Genomic DNA, 24,383 nt, shown 5'->3' with positions numbered 1-24,383 from the left:
CCACTTATGCGCAGACTTAGGCCCTCATACGTTCGACTATGGCTCGATGCCAGGCAGTCCTTCTTATTTTGATTAAATTTGTGACCTGAACAATGCAGAGAGTAGTCAGATACTAGACTTTCCCAGAAGAAATGCTCTCTCCCCAACCAAGTGTGACTTCTGGGAACACAGTGAAACACAGTCACTGAGTGGCATAGTAAAAGCTGAGGTCAGGGTGTGGGGTGAGTTTTAGCTGGGGGAGGACAAGCTGGTAGGTAGTACAGCCAATTCATATCCTTGTGTTTTTAAACTCTTCCCTGATTCTTTTTTTTATATATAATTTATTTATTTTTTATCTTATGTGTATTGGTGTTTTGTCTGTGTGTAGGTCCCCTGGTCCCTTGGGACTGGAGTTACAGACAGCTGTGAGCTTGATCTTCTCAGGGGAATCAGCTCTCATCTCAGGTCCGTGGGCAGAGGGGGTTAATGGGTCCTTGGGAACTCCAGCTCCACCTGCAGCCTCCTCAGGTTGGCAGAAGCACTACACAGCTACCATTCTCCTCTAATTCTTTCTTCTTCTGTAGGGGGCAGGCGGTACACGTTTGCAGAGCTTGCCTGGAAGGTAAGTCCCAAACCAGCTTCTCATTTAGTGCAAGAGATGACCAGACAGAGGTTAGCTAGTTGGCTGCCCTACCAAGGACAATGCCATCACAACTTGAATGTCATGGCTACTGGTCAGGCTTCCTGTTGTTGTTGGGTTTTGTTTTAATATTGTTTATTTATGGGAGAGGATTGCTGGTGAATACCAACATATCTTCTTTGGAGACTGCCCTCCATGATGGGCTACACTACTAGCCACAGGGAGTGTTTATAATATCCAAGAATAACAAGGCCAAGAATAGTGAAATTCAAAAGACTGTGTCTAAGTTTAGCTAGCTTATTATTTTCAGATAAGAAAGGTCTGTTTTAGGGCCAGCAAGATGTCTCCATGTGTAAGGGACACTTGCCACCAAGCCTGACGACCTGAGTTCAATCCCTGGGACCTGCAAGTTGGAAGGAGAGAACAGAACCCTGCTGATTCTCCTCTGATCCCTGCTTGCTCATGATGTAAGCACATGCAAGAGGGCACACACACCAAATAAAAAGTTTTAAAACAGGAAAAAAAAATATTGTTTATTTATGTGTAGGTGTACATACCTGCAGGTACTTATGGAGGCCAAAAGGGAATGCTGGGGTTACAGGCAGTTGGAAGACATCAGATATGGGTGCTGGGAACCAGACTCTGGTCCTCTGAAAGAGCAACAAGTGCTCTTAAGTGCTGATCCATTTATCCAGCTTTTGTTTTGTTTACGAGACCAGGTATCACTCTGTAGCCCAGGCTAGCCCGAAACTCTTGCCAATCCTCTTGCCTCAGCCTCTTGAGTGCTGGAATGCAGGAATGAGTCACCAAGTCCAGCCCGGTCAGGATTTCAGAACAGAGAGTCCAGGCCTCCGGGCCAGCAGAACCACTGTGTGTAGCTCGTTTGAGCTGGAGGGATCTCAGAGGTAGGTGCACCCATACTTCCCCAGCAGAGGAGAAGGGACTGTCCCTACAGTGTTAGCACAAGTCCAGAATCTGGGAAGGGCCAGCAGGTGCTTGAGCTGAAACTCAAGTGGGAGAAGGTCTCAGGAGAGCAAGGGCCAGAACGAGCAGAAAAGAGGAAGGGAGAGGGTGCCAGCCTTCCCTAGGGAGGGATTCGAGGGCGACACCACAGGCATGGTTGACAAAGGCTTTCTCCTTCTCTCTCGAGAGTGCTGAGATTTTCTTTCCTGTGTGTGTGTGTGTATGGGGATGGCTGGAAATGTATATAAATGTATATTTAAATGATGACACATATTAAATGATGCCAAAGATTAAACCCAAAGCCTCACACACACCAAGAAAGTGCTCTGCTCACCTACAGCTCCATCCCACGTCCAGAGTTTTTATACAAGCTCCAACTTTCTTAGGGGCAAATTGCAGGCCAGGTGCATTGCATAGGACTTGCAGTGAGGTCAAGAGCTGACCTTTTCCAACGTTTCTTTGCTAGACAATCACCTTGACCTTGTGGAGAAAGAAGAGATGGGAAAAGGCAAATTCTAGCTTCTTATCAGCCATTTCGAACTGTGAGGAATAGGGTTTGCAGTTCACACGCTGCCGGTTATGGTGTTTTGCTAATGCAGCCCAAAGAGACCTGTAAGACCAGGGTTGTTTCTGACATTGTGTGGGGAGGGGTCAGAGATGCAGCTAAATATCCTCCAGTTATAGGACCCTACCCCTCTGACACCACACACACACACAATATTAGAGAATCATCCTGCCCAGAATGTCAAAATGTCAAAAATACAGAAATTAGAGAGATGGCTCAGCAGTTAAGAGCACTGACCACTCTTCCAGAGGACCTGGGTTCAATTCCCAGCACCCACATAGCAGCTCACTATAACTTCAGTCCTAGGGATCCAATGGCCTCTTTTGATTTCCACCAGGCATACATGTGATGCACAGATATGCATGCAAGCAAAATACCCATATACGTAAAATAAGAAAACAAACCTCCGCCTCCTTCTCCGGGGTACTAGATGTGCCCAGCTTCACATCTGCCACAGGAGATGCTAAAATGATAGGTGCCTGTGCAAAGAGATGGCTAGACAGGTTTTATATCTCTTGTTTTTTCTTTCTAGGCTGGTATGGAACCGTAGGGGAAGCTTGGCTACTCTTCAAAGTGAGTACTGTCACCTAGTGGAAGTAGAGTGAACCACGCCAGCAGGCATGCTACCAAGAACTGGATACTTCATTTGCAGGGGCTTTTGTTATTGAGAAGAATCTGGAAATCAATGGAGGCTACCCAAAGGAGAATAAGTGGGCTGTTTACTCAGTGTAGGCTGTAGAGAGGAAGCCAGCACCATTGTGGGCAGAGACTTAAACTCAAGTGGAGACAAACACCTGTGGGCCCAGGTGTTTAGGGTGTGCTGGGCTCAGGTGTTAGGGGTGTGCTGGGCCCAGGTGTTTAGGGTGTGCTGGGCTCAGGTGTTAGGGGTGTGCTGGGCCCAGGTGTTAGGGGTGTGTTGGGCCCAGGGCCATATACCCAAGGAATGCTCAATCATACCACAAAGACACATGCTCAACTATGTTCATAGCCAGAACCTGGAAACAACCTAGATGCCCATCAACTGAAGAATGGATTAAGAAAATGTGGTACATATACACAAAGGAGTACTAATCAGCAGAGAAAAACAATAACATCAGGAGGTTTGCAGGCAAATGGATGGAACTAGAAAACATCATCCTGAGTGAGGTAAACCAAACCCAGAAAGACAATGTATGTACTCACTCATAAGTGGATTCTAGATATAAAGCAAAGAACAATCAGACTGCCACCCACAGAACCAGGGAGGCTATATATATAGCAGGGGGACCCTAGGATAACTATGGCTTATAATAAGTTTTGGTTTTACTCAATTACTGGGCAAGCCTCAGTCGTTTCTACTTTCATGTCATATGTATACACACATGAGTTTATGTATCTATATAAAATCTGAAAGCCACAAATAGGAGAAAACATACTATGAAAAAAATTGCTTATTTAAAAAAATTTTTTGAGACAGAGTCTCACTGCATAGCTCTGGCTATCCTAAAACTCACTATGTAGATCAGGCTGGCCCTGAACTCATAGAGATCCATCTGCTTCTGACTTCCAAGTGCTGGGATTAAAGGCGTGCACAACCATGTTTGACTGTTTTGGTTTATATCCTATGTTACCGCCCATCATCAAGCCAAAGTCAAGGCAGGAACTCAAATATCTAGTCAGTCATATCACGTGAACTTGCTCTCGTCTGACTTTCTCCTGTCTCACATAGTTCAGGATCCTCTGCCTAGGGAATGGTGCCACCCACGGTGGGCGGGTCTTCCTAAGTCACAGACAGGACTACAGGCCAGCCTGCTCTAGGCAGCCTTTCACTCTGGCTCTCTTTCTAAGCGATTCTAGGTTGTGCTGAGTTGACATTTAAAAATAGCCATCACAGCTATGCAGAGGTAAAAGGTTCTCATAGTTCGAGGTGGTGGCTGACTCCCAGGAACCTGAGTCTTCCCTACACAGCAGGGAAGATACACATATGAACACACAGACTGGGACATCACACACAAGACCCACAGATTCAAACCAGACAAAATCTTAGCATAGAGAAGGGGAAATGGACACAAAGTCCTACCTCTGACCCAAGAAGCTATTTGCAGCTGATACCTGCTGAGAAAGGGAAAATTGGCTTTCTGTAATGCAGGGCAGCTACCCACCAAACCCATAGTTCCCCAGAGTTTTCCTGAGTGACAGCAGCAGGAAATATTAGATAGAAGGATTTAGATTGTGGTAATGAACAGATAGAAAATACAGGATAGCCTCGAGAGGGCCCGGAACCTATTTCAACAGGCCCTGACTGTCTCTGCCCCAGGGTATTTATAGAAATGCCAAGGAGTGGAGCAAAAGACACTCTCCCCCCACCAGCACAACCAAGTGCAGACCATTTCAGACACCTGCACTCAGGCCCGTGGTCCAATCATCCTCTCTATGTGGATATGCTGGGCAAAGCCACAAGGAGCCAGAAAACAGGCTCCCACACTGTAATAGAGTGTCACTGAATATATCAACCACATTTCAGGGCAGGCCCCATGTGCAGAAGCCGTTGGCCAACACAAAACAGACTCCATGTACGCCTGCAAGCCAGAAGAGGGCACCAGATCTCATTAGAGATGGTTGTGAGCCACCATGTGGTTGCTGGGAATTGAACTCTGGACCTCTAGAAGAACAACCAGTGCCATCTCTGAGCCATCTCTCCAGCCCTTATTAGATTTTTTTTTTTTGTCTTATAAGTTTTACTTTTTTAATTTGCTTAATTGTCTTTTTTTTTTTTTCTTTTCCTTTTTTGAGAGTAGGATGAGTTAGAGATGGAGGGAATGAAGTTGGATCAGTAGGAAGGTGGGGACGGTCTGGATGAGATGGGGAGAGAAAGAATATGATCAATATATCTTGTATGAAAGAAGCTTTTTTTCCCCTTCGAGACAGGGTTTCTCTGTGTAGCTTTGCTCCTTTCCTGGGATTCACTTGGTAGCCCAGGCTGGCCTCGAACTCACAGAGATCCGCCTGGCTCTGCCTCCCTAGTGCTGGGATTAAAGGTGTGTGCCACCACCGCCCGGCGAAAAAAGCTTTTAAATAAAAACTTCAGAAAATGAACCATCACAGACATGTGATTGTTGGGCTGTCTGCAGTCAGAAGTGGGATGAAAGCAGGGGGAGCTGGCACTCTCAACAAGGTAAGCTTTCCTTGTAAGCCTATAGCTGTGGCAGGGGTCAGCCAGAGTTCCATGGTGAAGTAGCCCTGTCCTATGGTACCACCCAGTCTTCATTGCTTTCACGCCCTCACTACACTGTGAAACTGCACATATGTGCTCCCCCCCATCCCCTCCTCCCCTTCTACAGATTCGCATTCTCCTGTGCCATTCCTAGGTTTACAGACCCAGAAGCTGAGGGTGGGCTAGCCCTCCAGGTAGTTATGACAGACACTAGAGTTTGAGGTAGGTGCCATAGGTAAATTTCTAGGAAGCAACAAAGGTGCCCACTCCCTGCTGGGAATTGACTAAGATGTTATTTTACTTATTTTTGTGAGTAGGGTGAGGTGGGGTGGATATGGGCTTTAACAATAGCAAATTGGAAAACTATTATTTTTATTTGTTTTTGTTGGTTTATTTTGAGGTAGGGTCTCCTGTACCCATGTGAGCTTTGGACTTTGATTGCATGTGTGAACTCCTCTACCTGGCAGGGCTTTGTTTATTATTTTCTTAGAGAGGGTTTCACTATGTAGCCTGGGCTGGCCTAGAACTCACTATGTAGACCAGGTTGGTCTTGAACTCACAAAGACCATCTGTCTCTGCCTTCTGAGTGCTGGGATTAAAGTTGTTTGATGTGCCACCATGCCAGGTCAGGACTTTATTTTAAATGAGATCTGCTGGTCATGGTGGCACATGCCTGTCATCACAGCACTCAGGAGGCAGAGGCAGAAAGACCAGAAGTTCAAGGTCATCCTCAGGAACATGTCAAAACAGAGGCCTCTTTTAAAACAAATTGCTTGGTAGCCAGACAGTGGAGGTACATGCCTTTAATCCCAGCAGAGGTTTTCTGAGTTGGAGGTTGGAGGCCTACAGAGCAAGTTCCAGGTCAGCCAGGGCTATACAGAGAAACCCTGTCTTGAAAAAGCTAAAAAAAAAAATTTAAAAAAAAAATTTTGCTGGCTATGATACTTTAGACCAAGCACTTGGGAGGCCGAGGAATGTTTGCCTCAAGTTCAAGGCTAGCTTGGCTCTATAGTGAGATCCAGACCAGCCTAGGTTATGGAGTGGAGAAAGGCCTTATCTTAAAATAATAGTAACAGTGATAATACTGCTAAATAATCACATAGAAAACAGATGAGATCTTCCACAGTGCATCTTCCTGTTATATGATTCAGGAGAAACAGAACTACTTCTGCTTTTCATTAGATGATAAAAATGACGATATTTGCTAATTAGGTGTGGGGCGACACATATCACATACATACAGCTTGCTTCTTTTTTAAACTATTGCTTTATGTGTATGGGTGTGTTGCCTGCATGCACAACTGTGCATCACTTGCAGAGGTCAGAAGAGGATGTCCCCCTGGAGTTACAGACAGTTGTGAGCAGCCATGTGAGTGCTGGGAATGGAACTAGAGTCCTCTACAAGAGAAGCTAATGTTCTTAACTGCGGAGCTATCTCTCCAGCACCCCTGTCGCTTGCTTTTTGAGACAGGGATTTACCCTGTGTCCCTGGCTGGCCTGGAGCTCCCTATGTAGACCAGGCTGGCCTTGAACTCTGTCTGCCTCTACCTCCCGAGTGCTGACGTGTGCGTGCGTGCGTGTGTCCTCAGAAGCCAGAACGGGGCATTAGACTCCCTGGAATTGGAGTTACAGGGGCTTGAGAGTTGTTAGATGCGGATCCTGGGAACTGAATTTAGGCCATCTGAAAGAACAATACACACTTTTAAAAACTGAGTTGCCTCTCCACTCCCCACCCCCAACCCCTGCCACTCTGCCAAGTCCAAGGCTGTCTGACCTCCCTCTGGTTATTCAAGAGTAACACACTCACGGGCACACAAACATCAGAAGTCTTTCTTACTCTGGAGCTTTCTTCATTTGGCCTCTCTCCCAAGACCCTTATTTCTTCCCCAAAGCAGCCTGGTCCTATGGCACCACGGGCTCCTCAGGGAGCCGCAGCGGCCCTTGCCACGCTTTCATTTTCATCACATTTCTTTTATATGTGGGGGACACGACTTAAAGAAAACGGCGACCTTCCACCGTGTGGGTTCCTTGGATAGAACTCATGCACCGTTAACCCACCAAGCTGTCTCGTGTTCCTGTACAGACTCCCCCTACTCTCCCAGTGAGTGAGAATAGGACGAATATGTCCACTACCCAGAGTCGAGAATAATACCTAGTTTAATACATATTAGAGAGAGACTGATTAAGCTCATTAAGTATTAGTCAAATGTATAAGTCATTCCCTAAGGTCTAAACACCACCGCTCAGTCTTTGCAGCCTGGGATTCAAGAATCCAAGACCCACACCCAACGGTTGAAAAGATCTCCTTCCGTTGGACACACCTGCAATCCATTGTGCGGTTTAAAATTTTTTAAGGCTTAAACTACGAAGCTCCGAAAAGGAGAGGCGGACAGGGAAAAGGAGGTCACGGAAGAGGGTGCTTCCGTGTTTTCTGCTAAATCCCTTCAGGGACTAGGTGCGTTGCCCGGGTTCGTGCCTCGGCCCCTTTAAGGAGCGTGTCCTGGGCGGAGAGGGCGGAGCCAGGTACCGGAAGTCGCCGGCGGCGCGGGCCTCGGAGCCGAGTGCTCTGCCTGGCTGCGGCTACCACCTCGGGCTGGTCCCCGAGGGGTTCGGGGTGTGTCCCCCGCCGCGTCCGGGGCGCCTGGACGGTGCCCCCGCCTCCCTGCGGCTCCGTGAGGCCCCGCCGTCCGCTGCAGGCCACGGGCCCGCCCCTCCACCCCTGGCGCTCGGTGGCACTCTGCGATCTGGCACCAGACAGCCCCGCGCGTGCTGACCCCGCGTCACCCGCGGTCCCTGGTTCAGGTCGCCGCCCGCCCGGGGCCCGGCCGGGCTTAGGCAGCGGCCCTTGGAGGGGGCGGGGGTCGGTCCGTCTTATCCTCGCCTCTGCCGGAGCATCTCCACAAATGGCTGCTTCTTAAGTAGAGGGCAAGCCGCCTAGGCCTGGGGGCCTGGCGAGGATGGTAACCCTCTGGCGTCTGTCGGTCAGGGTCTGCTTGTCACACTTCAGAGGCTTTGAGTTCGGGAAGGAACTTGGCCTTTCCAGACCCCTGGGGTGCTCTCGCAATGCCAGACTATGTTGGTTTCTGCTGGGTACTTTGCCCAAATTTATCTCAGCCCAGGGGAATGTTGGAGAGGGGGCGTCTGGCAGCTTGTGCCAACGAAAGACCCACTGGAGTGACCTGGCTGAAAATGGACGCGTGGAAGTGACCCAAGCAGGGCCTCTGGCCCGTGTCTTACTGTGTCTCCGCCTAGGGCTCCGCGCTGGCGTTCTCTTGGCGAAATTCTTGCCCCTCCTGGTCTTGTACCCTCTCACCTACCTGGCTCCTAGCGTCTCCACCCTCTGGCTCCACCTACTTTTGAAAGCCACAGAGACCTCGGGTCCAACATATATCAAATTGGGCCAATGGGCCGGCACCCGGCGCGATCTCTTTTCAGAGGCTTTCTGTGTCCAGTTCTCCAAGCTGCATGTCCAGGTGACCCCCCACCCTTGGGCCCACACGGAATGCTTACTCCAGCAGGCATTTGGAGAGGACTGGGGCAGCCTCCTCTTTTTTGATACCCAGGAACCTGTGGGTTCAGGTTGTGTGGCACAAGTGTACAAAGCATTCGCTAGCACTGCCTTGCTGGAGGACAGAATCTGGAGACTCGGGGACCTCTCTGTCTCACAGCTGTCCTCAGGAACCGGGGCAGTCGGGATGCAGAGACAGCCCTTGTCGAAGGAATGGAAGCCTTCAGAAAACCTTGCCGATGAAGCATTTCTAGAAAAGCTGCTGCTCCCTAAAGCTGACCTTGTTAGGTCAGAAGTGGACACCTCTCAGGTTCCTGGCCCTCCGCCTAAGTCAGATCACCTCATCCCCGTAGCAGTGAAAGTAAGTGTTCTCACAGCCTCAGTCTGGGGCACCCCATCTTTGATCAACCTACCTTGCAAGTCTTTGATGAGCTATCCTGGTATAGGACCCAAGTCTAAATACGAAGTATGAAATTCATTTATAGCACACACACCCTTATGCATGTAGACACGTGTATTTCTTGCAATATTTTTAGTGCCACCTTTGTTAGGACTTCAACCCATCCCCTGAGGTCAGATTTGGAATTTTTCACTTTTTAAGGTCAGTCCTTAAAAAGTTTCAGATTTGGGGCTATTTTCAGTTTTGGGTTTTGGTTAGGGCTGCTCAACCTGTATTCTGGTTAGCTCAGCCAATGCTTGTTAAAGGTAAACTGTTTCATATTCCACTCCCCAGTGAGGATTGCACCTAGGGTGGAATCAAATTTAGTTCACACAAGCTAGGCCACTGAGCTATAATGTGAGGCTTCTTCATTCTACCTTTTGTTTGGAGACAAGAACTTGCTAAGTTAGTTTCCCAGGCAGGTCAGGGATCACCAGTGCTACTAGGCCTCCAGGCTCAAGTTGTTCCCTTTTCTTTTACTTTTTTTTTGGGAGGGGGTAGTGGTGGGGTGGGGTGGGGTGGTGGTGGTTTCTTTGGTAGAGTCTTACTCTGTAGCTCCCTTGGTCATCCTGGAGCTCACTAGGGTAGACCCCAGAGATCTGCCTGCCTCTGCCTCCCGTGTGCTGGGGTTCAAGGTGTATTCCTCCACAATAAGCCCAGGTTTCATTTCCTGACTTTAGGGAGTGGTGGTGTGAATAGTCTGAGGGAGGGAAAAAGAAAAAAAAAAACAAACCCAACTTGGGTTTTGCTACTTCTGGGGAGGAGGGACTACTACCCAAGAGCATCGTGGGTATTGTGTTACTGCCCTTTGTTTTGAGGAGAGGCACTCGGGTTCTTTTGAAGGTGGGAGCCAATGCTCGGTAAAATGCTCTCTCCTGATTCTGTCTTGTCTCATGGTTCTTTCTGGCAGGTGTTACACCCTGGCCTGCTCACTCAAGTGTACATGGATTTACAGCTGATGAAGATTGGCAGCCAAGCCCTGGGGCTTTTACCAGGAGTCAAATGGCTTAGCTTGCCTGAGATTGTGGAGGAATTTGAGAAGCTCATGGTCCAACAGGTGACTCCTTCTCTCAGCTGTAAATAGCACCTCCCAGACTTCTTGCCATTAGCAGATACTCAGGAACAGGGGAATGGGTAGGTAATTTCCCAGCATGTCATGCAGAGCATGATCTGTTTGTTAGTCAGGGTGGGTAATGCTAGCTGATGAAACAAATGGCCCAGTCCCAGCAATTTCATATGGCTAGGCTATTTCTTGAGGGAGACGGAGCTCTCCCTTGGAGTGGCTTTAGGACCCGTTTTCTTTTCAAGATTGGCTGTGCCAGTCCCAACTGGGAAACCAGTGCTGCCTGTCACCACAGAGGCCAGTGGAGAGAGACTTTACATTTTTTTATTTTACATTTTATTTGTGTGTGTGTGTGTGTGTGTGTGTGTGTGTGTGTGTGCGCGTGCGCGTGCACGCACGCGCGCGCAGATGGGTAGGCATGTGCATATGTGTATGTCAGAGGACATCTTTGAGGAGTCGGTTGTCTCTTCCACAGTGGGTCCTTGCGGACTGGGACCCCCATGGCAAGTGTTTCTGCCCATGGAGTCATTTCACTGGCTCAGAATTGAATCTTTAGATTGTGCTTTATTTAGAGAGCCTGTGGTTTGAGATGGTAATAGATTAACATCCTTTAAGAAACAAAAAGACCCGACTTACATATTTTCTCCAGTTAGCAGGCTTCCTGGGGCTGGCTGGGAGTCGGGAAACAAAGGCGCCATTCAGTCCTTTGGCTACAGTTTTGAGGCTTGTGCCTCTCTGGCGACCGTCACTTGCTCTCTTCCTGGTTCTCTGGGTATCTGAGGTGGGGCAGTTCTAGAAACACCAGCTGTGTAGTGTCCACAGTTATCAACCTTGTGCTTCTCCGGGGACATCTGAGCAGAGGTGGGGGGGAGCACAGCATCTCACAGCAAGCAGTTAACATGGCGTGCCGGTTACGCCATGACTAACTGGACAGAGATTCCTTTTTGCAATACAAAATGCAGGCATGTCTTGTGATATAGAACAAAAATGCCCTTATCTATCCCTCCTGTTCCCTATTACCATGGAAGATGGGAAAGATTTTATGGGCAGGCCGGGAAGTGGGAAACACCTCTTCCTTCCAGCCTGCCAACCAGAGCTCCATGGACCTCTGAGAGCAGCACTTAGGAGATACAGGCTGCCTTTGTGCCTCAGGGAAAAATGAAACTAAAGAGGTCATATTAACTCTGCATCCACCAGAGGCTGACCTCTAGGGCAAGAAGACTCATTCTCTTTGTTTTGCTTTGTTTTTAGAGCTAATTGAGTTAGACAAGGACCTTCTCCCTGTTGGGGACCCTTGGGGGCATTAGTATAAGTAGCCAGACTTGGTAAACTTACATTGAAGGTGTTTGGGCCTTCAGGTGTATTTCTGCACTGGCTCCCTACTGGGTGGCTCAGGTCTGGGCAGGGTTTCAAAAGCTATGTACCAAGACTTCATTTATATGTTCTGGGTGAAGATTTTTAAGTTCCAGGCACACATTTTGATGTTTCAAAAGCATTTGGGTACCTGGTGTGGTGGCTCAGGCCTGTAATCCTAGTACTCAGGAGGCAGAGGCAGGCAGATGTCTGTAAGTTCAAGTCCAACTTAATCCAAGTGAGTTCCAGGCAGCTAGGCCTTATTTCAAAACACAGAAACGGACAATTGGGGCTGTTGGAATAAGTAGAGCAGCAGTGAATTTTACCATTAGTTCCGAAGACTAAGCCTGGAGTCAAGAGAGACTCTGGTTCATGGATATCTTCTTATGGAGGAAGGGGCTAGGGTCTCAGGCCTTTTGTATAAGGATGTTATAGAGCTGCACTCTCAAGACCTAATCACTCTGCAAAGTCCTTCTTGGTTATATCATTACCTTGGAGGCTAGGATTTCAAATAGGCATTTGTGGGGAACTGAGAGGTATGTGTGGAGACCTACCAGAACAGAGTAGAGAGCTAGCTTGCTTGCTTTCTCTCTCCCTCTCTCCCTCCTTTCTTTCCTTCCTTCCTTCCTTCCTTCCTTTTTTTTTTTTTTTTTTTTTTTCTTCGAGACAGGGTTTCTCTGTGTAACCCTGGCTGTCCCGGAACTCGCTCTGTAGACCAGGCTGGCCTTGAACTCACAGAGATCCACCTGCCCCTGCCTCCAGAGCGCTGGGATTAAAGGCTTTCGACACCACCGCCCAATGAGCTTGGCTTTCTGTTCTGGAGTATTGCAAGTTTGATGATAAGGCAATGAAAAGGGAGAAAAGAGCTTTTATTCCAACCACTGTCTCTTCATTTTGACTCTTGGCTTCACCTCCCTTCTAAGCTTCAGCTCCCATTAAAAACTGATAGACCTCAGGATCCCATCTCTTGAAACTCACATCCCCATATTTTACCCATTTGTTTTAGACCAGCCTCTCCGGCTAGCCCTGACTGACAGGTGCAGTGGCACATTGCAGGCCAGGTGTGTGTGTCTAAAAGTCTGTATCAATGCTCGTGTGTGTAGTCATGGCCGTTATTACACACTCTTGGGATCAAGGGGTGTCGGGCCGCATGGGTGCCCAGCACTCTGTAGACTTGATGGGATGGTAGAGGAAGGTGGGAGCACCATGGAGGTGCATCTAGAGAGAGGAGCAGGAGCCCAACCATGACCCACCTGATGTCATTCTAAAGAGCAGCAACTGCAGGGCTGGAGAGGTGGCTCGGGGTAAGGGCACTGGCTGCTCTTGCAGAGGACCACCCACAGGCAACTTTGGGCAACTTCAGTTCCAGGGAATCTGACCGCCTCTTTTGACCTCTGTGGGCAACAGGCATGCATGTGGTGTACACACATATGTGCACATAAAACACTTATACATGTAAAGAAACCTTATTTATTTGTTGCTTATTTATTGTTTGTTTGTTTGTTTGTTTTTCAAGATAGGGTTTCTCTTTGTTGCCCTGGCTATCCTGGAACTAGCTCTGTAGACCAAGCTGGCCTTGAACTCACAGAGATCCGCCTGGCTCTGCCTCCCAGTGCTGGGATTAAAGGTGTGTGCCCCCACTGCCTGGCTAAATTTTTTTTTTTTTAAAGATTTATTTATTTATTATGTATACAGAAGAGGGCGCCAGATCTCATTACAGATGGTTGTGAGCCACCACGTAGGTGCTGGGAATTGAACTCAGGACCTCTGGAAGAACAGTTGGTGCTCTGAACCTCTGAGCCATCTCTCCAGCCCTAAATTTTTTTTTTAAGAGTGTAGATGACACCATTCACATGACATGGATATAGTCAGGTGGATTAGGAGAAAAGTTGGGGAGTTTATTAACATAAAAAGGGTTGGGCATTCAATGGCAGTTGCTGCAAGTTCCCTGTGTGGAAGTGGCTGTAGCACATTGATCGTAATGGATGGACGGTTAGGCTGGCTGAGCACTGGGGCACTAGAAAGAGCTATGAGGTCAGATGGGCATCCATGGCTGCTGGAAGGCCCAAATCCTCCCAGGGGATCTGAGATCTGTCTTAGGGGACCATGTAGAGTTCAGGTAGACTGGATGTTTCTGCCTTTTGTGGCAGCTAGCTGGTGTGTCTTCTCCGAGGTTCCTAGTGGAGCCAGGGGAGCAGGTGAGGAGGAAGAAAGGGGAACCTGCCCAGCTGGTTCTCCTGGCACCGGAGGCACTCCTGTGCACACTGACTCTTCTTTCCTCCCCACCTCTGCAGATAGACCTGCGTTACGAAGCTCGGAATCTAGAACACTTTCAGCACAACTTCCAGGACATGGCGTCTGTGAAATTCCCCACCCCAATCCACCCCCTGGTCACTCGGGATATCCTGGTGGAAACCTATGAAGTAAGGCTCTGGTTCTGCGTGTCTCTCGTAACTGGCCATCCCCATAGGGTCTTCAAGCTGGAGAGAGGATGTGCTTCCTGTCTGTAAAACAGAGAGAGTTGAGAATGGTGGAGGGCTTGCCCAGCGCTGCAAAAACCACCCTACCATACACCTACCATACCGGCTCTGGGAGGAGCCGGAGGAAGAGACGGAGTGGAGTGAGCTGTGAGCTGGTCCCTAGAGCTGCAGGTAGCCTCAGACTTCTTAGAATTGAAAGCTTACTCTGCTGTCTTATTAGCTGGGGACCTCATGGCACTGCCCAGGAGTAAGTGACACATTGAATGAAAACACATTTGACACAGAGGGAGTGCTCGGGCAAGCATTTGCCTTAGCTGTCCCTTAGACCTGTCTCATTAGGAAATGGTAATGTGACATTCAGAGACTTGTCTCCTAGCTGTGTGACTCCGAGCCTGTTTTTAGACCCTCTGGGCTTCTTTTTTTTTTTTGTGCTCCAGCTCAGTGGGCTGCCCTGACAAATGGAACCAAGTGGTGATTTCCTAGTCGCCTGTTCATTCTTCTGGCTGTCCTTTCTGTCCCTTTTTCTGCTGGAGCTCCAGGATTACAGGCTTGCACCACCACGCCTGGCTCTTGGCTCAGTCTCAGCATCTGCTCCTGTTTCTTCCCTGGGCCTCAAGCATCTCTCTCCTTTTAGTTACAGAGTCGATGGCTGCAAACTCTTGGGTATTTCTTTTGAGAAGTATATGAAAGAAAGTAAATAGATTAAAACCAGCATGTTAGTGACAGATTTATAGGGGTTTTAGGGTCAACTTCTGGGGTATCTTGCTGTCTGAGAAAGAAAGGATAGATGTGTGACCTGGCTGGGGAGGGGGTGGGGTATCCAGCAGGTTAAAGCTGTCTTTCTACTGTCTTTAAGGAGAGTGTCCCAGTATCCAGCTACCAGCAGGCAGGAATTCCTGCCGTCCTGAAGAGGGAGATTGCAAGGCTGGGGATCAACATGCTTTTGAAGATGGTGAGCTGGGGGCCCTGGACTTTGAGGTTCAGTGCATGGGAAAGTGGGGGCACCCAGCTGGGTGCTGAGGCTCAGTACACAAGCAGAATGTTTAAGGGAAGGTGCAGAGGGCTTTGCCAGGCATGGACTGGAAGGGCCAGCCAAGCAGAGAGCTGTAGGTTGAGAACATGAGCTGAGTGAAGTCTCCCCAAATGCTTCTATGACCCAAAACTTGTGCTGAGTCCTTGCTCTGTGGTGTGCATTCTGTGTGCTGTGGAAAGAATGGTAAGCACACTGTTTAGACCAACAGCAGGTATGATGTGTGTTAGATACTGCTTCATTCATTCATTCATTCATTCATTCGTTCGTTCGTTCGTTCGTTCTTCATTCATTCAGTATTTATGGAGTACCTGCTATATGCCAAATGCTGAATGACGTGTTGGACTTACTTAAAAGCAGACCTGACTACAGTCTTTACTGGGTAAACCAGCGGGAAAGAATCGCATGCCATTGAGGGCCCGTGCTCAAGGATTAGCTTGAAGGGACCTTTTCTGGATCCGGGGCTTCACCCAGGACGTGGCTCCATTTCATCTGGGATGGGGAGGCTGTGTCACCAACGTGAAGACAAATGGCGGGACTTGTCTAGAGACAGCAGCCTGTGCCACTGTGCGCTGCAGTGGGAGATGTGAAGGTACATTGCGCAGCATATCTCAGAGTCAGGATTAATCCACGGGCAACGGGCTCATCTGAGTTCTATTCCCTTAAAAAATTCCATGTTTCATTATTACAACATTTGCTGAAGTACACACACACACACACACACACACACACACACACACACACACACACTGAAGTTGAGACAAGCCTTTTCTGTATAGCCTAGAGTGATTTGAAACTTATAGAGCCCAGGCTGACCTCAAACTCATATTAATCCTTCTGCCTCAACTATTTAAGTACCAGGATTATAGGCCATCGTGCCTGGCAAGTGTACAAGTCTTAAGTATATTTTTTAGTTTATTAAAAACCTTTAATTTTTAAAAGTTTGCCTGGTGCCCAGAAAGCCAGAAAAGGGAATTGGAGTTACAGATGGTTGTGAGCTGCCAAGTGGGTGTGGGGAATCTAGCCTAGGACCTCTGGAAGAGCAGCCAGTGCTCTTAATCACTGAGCCACCTCTCCAGCCCCAAATTTTTAATTAAAAATTTTAGTGTGTTTGTGTATGTGTGAACCCGCATGGTGTGCATATGTGAGTTAAAGAACCACTTGTAGGAGCCAGTCCTCTGTCATCACGTAGATCCTGCGGGGCAAACTCAAGTGGTCAGGCTTGGTGGCAAGCACCTTCATCTACTGAACCATCGTACTGGCCCCTTAATGAATTAAAAAAAAAAAAAAAATCATTCTTTAATCCTGATGCAGGCAGTGGAGGAATGTGAGGCAGAGAGATAAGCTAGTTAGGACAACAGTGACCTCAGGGTGGAGTTGGGTTGGAGGAGTGAGTTTCTTTCTTTCTTTTTTGAGTCGGGGTCTCATGTAACTGGGCTTGAACTTGCTATGTAGCTGAGGATGACTTTGGAACACCTGATCTTAGTTTTTCTACCTCCCACATGCTGGGAGGACAGGATTGTGGCCCACGTGTCCTGCCACACTGGGCTGATGTTGATCCTGTAATCTATTTGAGTCTCTCGTCTTGGAAGCCCTTGGTGAGCTTTTCTATCTCATGCCTGTACATCAGGATGAGGGGGATAAGTAGGAGATACCTAACCTCATCATTCTGTCTTTATAGGCTGCAGCAGGGGCTCTCAGTGGTGATTTTAACCACCAGGAAATGCCTGCTCTTTCTGGGGACATCCTTAGCTGTTAGAGCTGGGTCTGGGATGTGCCTGGAACCAGGTGATGTGCAGAAAAAGGCTAGGGATGCCCCCAAACACTTGGGCATATAGGATAGTACTTGGCACCCTCAACAATGAATTGAGAAGCCTGGTGATTCGAGAGCTGAGGTTATCTATCTACTGATGGGGTGCAGAGGAGACAGGAGGTTTGAGTTGCTGCTTTGGTTCTGAGAAAGGATTCCGGGTGTGTGGAAAGGCTGCAGTCAGTCAAAGCCACCCTGAGTCACTAGAGGCGCAGCTGAGCTATCTGTGCTCTACCCGGGTGGCTGGAAGCAGAGTTGATTTGGTGTTAAATGAATCCAGATGTTAGTTCGGTCACCTGGCGACAAGGAGGAACAGCTGGGGCAGGCAGGACCTCAGATCTTGGCCCTTGAGAGGTGAGGCAGGTCGATCTCTCAGAGGTTGAAGGCCAGGCTGGGCTACCTGAGATCATGTGTCGTCATAAAGTGAAAACCCAAAGCAAACAGAACAAGCCCTTTGACTTGGCTCAGGCCTGCACAAACTCTTATTTGAGAGCATCTAGCAGCAAGGGCTTTGAGGAATGTCCACCTCTGGGGCTTGTCATTGGCAGCCAGCTGTCCCCTAAAACTTTTTCTGCAGGTACCCCAGTAGTGTTAGGGTGGGAGGGTTGACACATACCTAACTGGTACAGTCTTTTCCAGATATTTGTGGATAACTTTGTGCATGGAGACCTTCACCCTGGGAACATCCTGGTCCAGGGTGCTGATGGATTGTCCCCAAGCCTGGAGATGCAACAGCAGCAGGTGAACGTCCATGACACACTGGTGGCTACCCTAGCACCTGCCCTGCGCCCACTGCGCCTGGTGTTGTTGGATGCTGGGATTGTGGCAGAGTTGCAGTCTTCAGACCTGAGGAATTTCCGGGCAGTCTTCTTGGCTGTAGTTCTGGGGCAGGTGAGACTCACTGGGGTCAGCCCTTTAGGCTCTGGGGAACTGCATGAACCACTTCCTAGCCCTTGTCTCTGGTGAAAGCTCATGGTTGCCAGAGTGCTGTGGTTGGACATAGGTGGAGCAGGTGTGGGCATTGACAATGTGCTGGTTCTCAGGCTGGGTAGCTTAAGGTTGGCACCCTTAGTTGGGAAGACATTCTTCTCTCCTGCATTGTGTGACTGTAATTTGTTGTAAATTTGTAAATCTGTCAGCACGATGGTGACAGGAAGCTAGCTTTAAAAAATGTTATTTATTATCTTTGTGTGTAATGTGTATGTGTGTGCAGGTGAGCTTGAGACATAGTATGCATGGGATGGGCAGAGGACACTTTCGGGACTTTCGGGAGGCAGCTCTGTCCTGTAGTCCTGTTTTTCAGGGACTGGAGTCAGGCCCTCAGGCTTATGTGGCACGCACCTCTAGCCTCTGAGCCGTCTCACGGATCCTCGAGCTTCTTGATAAAACAGTGGCGATCTCCTATCTGTGCTCTTCACTGCCAAGGGTGGGAAGGATCCACAGCACAGAGAACATGTCCTCCATGGGGGTGAGATGGTTGGGATCTGTGGTGTGAGGATGTAAGTGGTTTCCCCCAAACACTCTGGGGGCTTCAGGGGTTGGGAGTTATTATTAGAGAATACAAGTCTGACAGTCCAGATGAAGTGGACTGTGTTCTGTGGGGCCCAGATGAAGTGTCATGGCAGTAAGGCTGGGGACACTGGCTGCATGGAAGAGGATTTTCCTGTGACAAAGCACTGAAAGAGAGGGCTTGTTTTGAAACAGGGTTTATTTTATAATACTGGCTGGCCAGGAAATTGCTGTGTAGTCCAGCAGGCTGGCCTTGAACTCACAGAGCTCCTCTTGCCTTTGCCTTCAGAGCACTGGAATTAAAGATGTGCGCCACCACACCCAACTAAAGAGCTTTTTAAAAGAAGCAAGACTCAGGGATGTCCCTGCTTAGCCAGCTAAAACTGTGGTCTGAAGCCAGTTTAAGGTGCCTCCTGCTTAAACACTGGGATGCAGTATGGGTGGGGCCATCTTCCTCTGTCCAGACTTGTGTGAGGGAACAAAGGTCACAGTGGCCATACTGTGGGAGGTAACACCGGGGAAGGGCCGAATGTCCTGGGAGACTGTGGGCACTTGGGTTGGAGGGTCTCATGGATCAGGAAAAAGGCTGCATCATAGGGACCAGGACAGTTCAGCCCCTCCAGTCCAGCTGGTAGGGCCTGGGGCCCCAACTGGGCTGTGTGGTCATCAGAGTCATGGAACTTTTTTTTTTCTCGAGACTGGGTTTCTCTGTGTAGCTTTGCTCCTTTCCTGGATCTTGCTTTGTAGACCAGGCTGGCCTCGAACTCACAAAGATCTGCCTGTCTCTGCCTCCCGAGTGCTGGGATTAAAGATGTGCGCCACCACCACTGCCCAGCATGGAATTTAAGCATCAAGACTCCAACCTGACTAAGTAGCCCATGTGACCCAGGAGGGAGAGAGGCTGCTCACATCATTGTCTTGACTGGGCTAAGCATAGGGCAGGCCCACTGGCTAGCAGAGACCTTAAACTCTTTGGCTAGCTAGCAGGCCTAGTGAATGATAGTAGCTGAAAAGGATGAGGGCACAAGAACTGGGTGGTAGACAAACCAGGTGGAAGCAAGCGAGAGACGAGCATACAGTGTGCTCACTCTGTTCTGCCAAGCCACGTTTCTTGTGTACCTTCCAGGGCCACAGAGTAGCTGAACTCATTCTGCATCATGCCCGGGCCAATGAGTGCAAGGATGTGGAAAGGTTCAAGGCTGAGATGGCTACACTGGTGACCCAGGCCCGGGAGAACACCATGACACTGGAAAAGGTAGGCAGGCACTGCATGCTTGGGCAGAGCTACACTTAATCGAGTGTCCTCTTTGTGGGGAGCTTGCAGAGAGTAGGATTTCTGGGGGTGGTGTTGAGCAGGATTTCTCTATGTAGCCCTGGCTGTCCTAGAACTTGCTCTGCAGACCAGGCTGGCCTAGAACTCAGAGATCTGCTTGCCTTTGCCTTCCAAATGCTGGGATTAAAGGTGTGTATCACCTTTACCCAGCAGGAGGTAGAGTTTTTTATTTTTTTATTTTATTTTTTATTTTTGGAGACAGGGTTTCTCTGTGTAGTTTTTGTGTCTGTCCTGGGTCTTGCTCTGTAGCCCAGGCTGGCCTTGAACTCACAGAGATCTGCCTGCCTCTGCCTCCCGAGTGCTGGGATTACAGGCTTGCACCACCACTGCCCAGCTTGGTGGTAGAGTTTTTAAGGCAGGTTAAAAAAACCAATCTTTTCTTGTTATCAGATCTTCCAAGTAGCTCAACGGGCAACTGAAATCACAGGTTCTGCTGGCAGAGCCCCTGCTTTATTCAGGGACTAGCTGCTGTGGAGACACCTGGCCATGCAGGAAATGCAGCATCGCAGAGATGTGCCATAAGCCCGTGTCCCTTGTCTGGCCTGAGCCAGAGTCCATGGTGTACTTATACTCTGCTAACTCGCCTGTCTTTGTCAAGCTGATGGCCTCCATTAGCCAGACTGGCCATGTACAGCGGCTGCCAGTGATGCTGACCTGTTTGTTTGTTTGTTTGTTTTTGTTTTTCGAGACAGGGTTTCTCCGTGTAGTTTTAGTGCCTTTCCTGGATCTCGCTCTGTAGACCAGGCTGGCCTCGAACTCACAAAGATCCACCTAGCTCTGCCTCCTGTTGTTTTTTTTTTGTTTTTTTTTTTTTTTAAGATTTATTATGTACACAGAAGAGGGCACCAGATCTCATTACAGATGGTTGTGAGCCACCATGTGGGTGCTGGGAATTGAACTCAGGACCTCTGGAAGAGCAGTCAGTGCTCTTAACCTCTGAGCCATCTCTCCAGCCCTGTTTTTGTTTTTTGTTTTGCCTGTTCACACAATTTGATAGACTTTAGTCCAGCATCCTCATAGGCCTATGACATCATCACCACTTCCTGTTTTAGAACATCGCTGGCTTCAGTTTCATACACACATATAATGTGTGGTGATTACATTCTACCTAATTTTTTTTTTTTTTAGCTGAGGACTGAACCTAGGACCTTGTGCTTGTTAGGCAAGCGCTCTACCACTGAGCTAAATCTCCAACCCTCCACCTTATTTTTTTAAATGAACATAATATTTGCAATTGTAACCATTTTTAAGTTCACTATTCAGTGGCATGAATTACACTCAAGATATTAATTACACTCATGATATTCATTAATTATACTCATGATATTAATTACATTTGTGGTATTCATTGATTATATTCACAGTATTCATTTAATAACTATATTTATGATATTCATTAATTGTATTGATTTATTACATTCATGATATTATGTTCTGATACTACTATCTGTTGGTAAGGTTTTTCAATCACATAAAACAGAAATTCTGTACTTAGGAAATCATTGCTCTATATTCCTTTCTTCTCCATCTTGAGATAACATCTATTCTTTCTGTCCCTATGAATTTGTATATTCTATATATTTCATGTAATACAGTTCTACAGTATTTGTCTTCTTTTTTTGAATGTAAAAACATTTTATGTCACCTGGCGGTGGTGGCACATACCTGTAATCCCAGCACTCGGGAGGCAGAGGCAGGTGGATCTCTGTGAGTTCGAGGCCAGCCTGGTCTACAAAGCAAGTTCCAGGACAGCCTCCAAAGCTACAGAGAAACCCTGTCTCGGAAAAACAAAACAAAACATTTTATGTGCAACTGTAGGAGAAATAATACACAGACAGCTTGAACATAAAAACAGGTTTTAATTAAAAAGTCCAGGGTATTTGAAACTGGAAAATATTTTCTCTGTAGAAAATAGTAAAAATGATAATGTTTCCCAGTAAGCCCTTTTAAGCCAAATAATAGCTGAATTACACACATAAATATTGATTAGATTTTGGGTGACCGGGTTTATGCAGATGGTTACTAATGATGTTCACACACACATGCTCCCCCAACTCGTGCCTACACCAGGCAAGCCTCTATCTCTGCTACTGAGCTACACCCTAGTCTGTACTTGGGGACATTCTGAGTGTGGCAAGGGATGGGGAGAAGGATGGAGCAGACATGGCGTTGAGGCTTCTTCTGCAGGCATTTGTGACCTGTATGAAAGTGGGGCCTGTATTGGTAAAGTCCTTTTTTTTTTTGTTTTTTGTTTTCAAGATAGGGTTTCTCTGTGTAACAGTCCTGGCTGCCCTGGAACTAACGTTGTAGACCAGGCTGGCCTTGAACTCACAGAGACCCGCCTGCCTCTGCCTCCCGAGTGCTGGGATTAAAGATGTGTGCCACCACTGCCCGGGTAAAGTCCTTTTTTTGTTTGTTGGGCAGCCTCTCTCTGTGTGCACACTTAGGAGTGTAAGCTGTGGGGAGTGGAGAAGTGGGAAAGGACAGGACCCTGGGAGGAAAGAAATGCTTCTGGGATTCTACTGGGTTCTTTGTTTTCCAGCTTCATGTCTCCAGCCTCCTTTCCAGTGTTTTTAAGCTGCTGATGATCCATAAGGTGAGGTGTCATTAGAGAAGGCTTGGGAAGAGGTGGGGTAGGGCACAGGGCAGTGGGGTGGTTAGACCCGCTTTTCTCCAGCGTTTGCTGTATATTGACTGTGGATTTTTAATCTCCTGAAACAGGCCTAGTGGGCTCATGGTCCCTTGAGAACAAGGTCCATGGATCTGTCAATCTATGTAGTCAGTGTACATGCTGACTTAGATGATAGAGAAAAATGTATTTAAAGACATAGAAAGGGTCCAGCCAGATATGCCCTCCTTTCCCCTCCTTAGCTTGTGTTAATGGTGCTTAGGTGAGGGATTTACCCTGTCCTTGGGCCACCAGAGCCCTAGTGTACCCTCCTGATGCTAGGAGGGAGCTGGGGACATGGTAGAGGGTAGAGTCCCATGGGCAGCACAGGAGAGGTGTAGGGTCAGTGACATGGGTGTCCAGGATGCTCAGCTGCATCCTGAGCTCTGGGAAGAACTGCTGCTTTCTTTCTGTTCCAGGTAAAGCTCGAGAGCAACTTTGCCTCCATTATGTTGGCCATCATGGTGTTGGAGGGGCTTGGCCGCTCGCTGGACCCCAAGCTGGACATCCTGGAGGCAGCAAAGCCCTTCCTCCTCAAAGGAGGAGGGTTCCTGTGACTGGGAGAGGGCACACAATGAAGGCAGATCCTGACGGTCTGTCCTGTGGCAGCTGAGACATCTACAATTGGGATGTGTGGCAGAAACGTTACTAATTACCTGGTGACCTAGCTTCACGGTCTGTTTGAAAAATTTCGGGTTATTTAGGGTACAAAGGAGAGGAGCTGAAACTGGTGCCAGAGACACCATTTCAGGAAAATACCCTGCAGAAGACAAATACATTTACTTATTTTGTTTTTCTGTTTTCCTCCCCTTTTTAAAAATGTGTGTGTGTGTGTGTGTGTGTGTGTGTGTGTGTGTGTGTGTGTATGTGTATGTGTATGTGTATGCAGATGCCTACCAAGGCCAGAAGAGGGCACTGGATGAATCCTCTGGAGTTTTAGGCAGTTGTGAGCTGCACAGCGTGGTGCTGGGGACTGGAAAAGAAGCAAGTGCTCCTAACCACTGAGCTATCTCTCCAGCCCTTTCTTTCTTTTGCTTTAAAATTACACTTGAGCCTGGCAATGGTGGCGCATGCCTTTTTTTTTTTTTCAAAGATTTATTTATGCATCAGATTGTTATGAGCCACCATATGGTTGCTGGGAATTGAACTCTGGACCTCTGGAAGAACAGTCAGTGCTCTTAACCTCTGAGCCATCTCTCCAGTCCCGGTGGTACACACCTTTAATCCCAGCACTCAGAAGGCAGAGCCAGGAGGATTTCAGTTCGAGGCCAGCCTGGTCTACAGCCAGGACAGGCACCAAAACTACACAGAGAAACCCTGTCTTGAAAAAACCAAAAAATAAATAAATAAAATAAAATAAAATTACACTTGCCGTGTGAGAGGGGGAACTGGGGGAGGGGGCACTCATGTGCCATATAGCATGTGTGTGGAGATGGGCACCATAGGGATTTCTGGGGACTGAACTCAGGTCTTCAACCCTGCTGTCAAGTGCCTTTACTAGGCCCATCATGCTGGCCTGCTTTTCTTCTCTCTTAACTCTACTCCTTCGGTAAGGTGGTTCTTGCTGGTGCTTCTCACCCTTAGACAGACACAGGTTAGAAAATGCCATACAATCCTACAGACCACAGTAAAATTGTTTTTGGAAAATGATATATACATCTGGATGGTGGTGGTATATGCCTTTGATCCCAGTACTCTTGAGGCAGGGGCAGGCACATCTCTGAGTTTGAGGCCAGCCTAGTCTACAGAGCAAGTTCTAGGACAAGCCAAGAAGGCGTCTTGAAAAAAACTAAGAAAACGAAACAAAACAAAAACCCCAAATCAACCCCCCACAACACAAAAAACTCCAA

General features: G+C 48.1%; 1 protein-coding gene across 1 annotated transcript; it reads left to right on the top strand.

The window, feature by feature from the left end:
• The first annotated feature begins 7,861 nt into the window (after positions 1-7,861).
• Adck2 (aarF domain containing kinase 2) lies at positions 7,862-23,326 on the top strand. Its single transcript, XM_036182749.1, has 8 exons — positions 7,862-9,209; positions 10,198-10,344; positions 13,998-14,126; positions 15,040-15,135; positions 17,663-17,914; positions 19,659-19,787; positions 22,408-22,461; positions 22,953-23,326. The coding sequence occupies exons 1-8, from the start codon at positions 8,298-8,300 to the stop codon at positions 23,088-23,090; spliced, it is 1,857 nt and encodes a 618-aa protein (XP_036038642.1). The 5' UTR covers positions 7,862-8,297; the 3' UTR covers positions 23,091-23,326.
• The last annotated feature ends 1,057 nt before the right edge of the window (positions 23,327-24,383 follow it).

This window comes from Onychomys torridus, chromosome 3, assembly GCF_903995425.1.
Source record: "Onychomys torridus chromosome 3, mOncTor1.1, whole genome shotgun sequence".
Taxonomy (NCBI): domain Eukaryota; kingdom Metazoa; phylum Chordata; class Mammalia; order Rodentia; family Cricetidae; genus Onychomys; species Onychomys torridus.
This window is presented reverse-complemented; position numbering and strand designations above follow the sequence as displayed.